The sequence below is a fragment of the Cicer arietinum genome, chromosome 4 (assembly GCF_000331145.2).
Source record: "Cicer arietinum cultivar CDC Frontier isolate Library 1 chromosome 4, Cicar.CDCFrontier_v2.0, whole genome shotgun sequence".
Classification (NCBI taxonomy): domain Eukaryota; kingdom Viridiplantae; phylum Streptophyta; class Magnoliopsida; order Fabales; family Fabaceae; genus Cicer; species Cicer arietinum.
This window is the reverse complement of record NC_021163.2, coordinates 56471299-56473581: the sequence shown is the minus strand read 5'-3', so window position 1 is coordinate 56473581 and position 2283 is coordinate 56471299. Positions and strand designations below refer to the sequence as shown.

The 2283-nt window shown below is 25.4% G+C and overlaps 1 protein-coding gene across 7 annotated transcripts in view; it reads right to left on the bottom strand.

Annotated features, from left to right (window-relative positions):
* Nucleotides 1-1292: 1292 nt before the first annotated feature.
* Nucleotides 1293-2283, bottom strand: part of LOC101492982 (pentatricopeptide repeat-containing protein At5g14080) — a 3865-nt gene continuing 2874 nt past the window's right edge. For 3 of the 7 annotated variants that reach the window (XR_012162548.1, XM_073366833.1, XM_073366835.1), the window contains exon 4: nt 1739-1972. Coding sequence is in view for 4 of the 7 variants with exons in the window: in XM_073366833.1 (XP_073222934.1) it covers nt 1954-1972 (19 nt within the window). In the remaining 3 variants the exon portion in view is untranslated. Of the gene's footprint in view, nt 1973-2283 lie in introns of all 7 variants that reach the window. The other 4 variants (XR_012162547.1, XM_073366832.1, XM_073366834.1 and 1 more) reach the window with 4 other exon arrangements.

The window sequence follows — 2283 nt, the reverse complement described above, 5'->3', positions numbered from 1 at the left end:
TATCAAATTATTTTATAAGTTATTTTATAATAAATTTATAAATTATTTTATAACATTATTAGTCATTTACCAATGGTAATAATTTATATTATTAGTAATTAAATTCAATAAAAAAAAACCACCTAATCACTCATAAATATCGACATAAATGTTCTTTATTTAATCTATCTTTTATGAACAATTATATTATTTCACTTATAGTGAATAATGATTATATACGTTAAAAATCAAATTACTCATTAATGTCAATCCATTTTTTTAGTAACATTTTATAAAGTAAAAATATATATTCTATTTGACCGAAAATAAATACATTTATTAAAAATAATCATAAAATACGAATATGTGAAAAATTATTAAAAAAGTTACTTCCAATTATTAAAATCTATCATCTATTATATATATTTAAAATAGACTCCGATGCCACAATAACTTATTTTTTTTTACAAACTTTTGATGAAATATATTCAATAATTTTTTTTTACAATACAACAACTTCTCATGCTCACAATTAAAATATCATAATAATAAAATAAATAAATTTAGACTACGCTACAATATAATTCAACATTAACATTTTTTTAAAATAAAAAATATTAAATAGTAAATCATATTTATAAATTTTTACATCTTCTTTTTTGTTTGTATTTTACATTTTATTTCGTCAAATAAATACAAATACCATTATATGTTGAAAAATAAATTAACAATCAAAGTACAATGAGTCAAACAATTATCCTATATAATAAGTTATCATATGAATTTTACAAAATATTTTAAAAATTAAATTAGATGATTGTGATGAACATGATTTTCCCTCATTTTAATTTTTCTAATTTTATTCAATTATTACAAATCAATAAAGTAATATTATAAGATAGTTATAATACATAAAATATTACTTATAAAACTTATAAAATTAATTAATTAATTAATATCCGCGCTGCGCGCGGGCCATAATCTAGTTTTATTTATTTGATTATTTTCAATAATCATGAAATTGATGTGTTAGATACGTTGATTTTATATTTATACGTGACCTGCAGTGATATTTTTGTCTTACTTAATTTATTTTAGTTGATGAAAACATTAGTTGAATTATTTAATTAAATTATAATTTATAGAAGTTATATCATTTATTAGTTTTATTTTAGACCAATAAGTATTTAACCAAGGAGATAATAGAGTTGTCAAGCCAAAGTTGTCAAGCCAAAGTTGGATGTGTCGCTCGCCTTTGGAGATGTGAATGTAAGGGAGTGTTTGAGAATAGGTTGACAGAAACAAAAAAGCTATTCTACACTAAATTCTATCGTCATCATAGTTTTATTTCATAGAATGTGCTCAGTACATATAGGACTCTACAAATAACAGAACCCTTAAATTAAAAGGAATAGAACAGATTATTCATCTAGTACCTTTCTATTACAGTGATGAGTCACTAAAAATTAGAAGAATCTAGAGGCTATGATGTTTTAAAGGCAACCCTATTATAAGGATAACAATCCATTAGCCACTTGAGCCTAACCTGATTCCTTTTGGCCATGATTTTAGCACATGGGCTCCACTTCAATTCTTTGGCTTCCACAATGTCTTAATGGGCTTGAACATTGTTCGAGTCTATTACAGATAACATTGGAGACACTTGAGATGCCAGCACAACAACCCTTTGAATTACAAAGATTGGATGTCCTCTGCTTGAGAAAGATTAATACTGAATTGCATAGTAGAAGGACTCAATTAAGTTGAATCAAAGCATAGGAGTGGCAATCTCATGATCAGTTTTAATAGCATTTTGCATCATTTCCTCGATCTTTTCAGTGATGCCCTCATGCCATTGAGACTTCAGGTAGTGATTCAACCTCTTTGTTAGGAACAGCAGAATCTGAAGAAGTACATAAATGATCATTGAATGGAAATTGAACATCAATGATCGTGTTCTTCCTCCACTCCACTTTAATAAACCAGTTCATACCTAAATCATGCAATTAGCAATGCAGAAAATGAGGGCAAAAGAGCAGTAATATAAATCAGAAAATTCTAATACAAATCTTCTGTTTACCCAACTTGAGTATTGCTAGGACAGGACCCAAAAAAGTCTCTAAGAGTCAAATAGAGCAATCCAAAAGTTAAAAATATATCACTTCATTCGCACAATTATAAAAATTAAATTGATACTAGGATCAGAAGCGGCGCCGACAACGATGAGAATTTAATAATAATAATAATAATAATAATAATAATAATAATAATAATAATAATAATTATTATTATTATTATTATTAT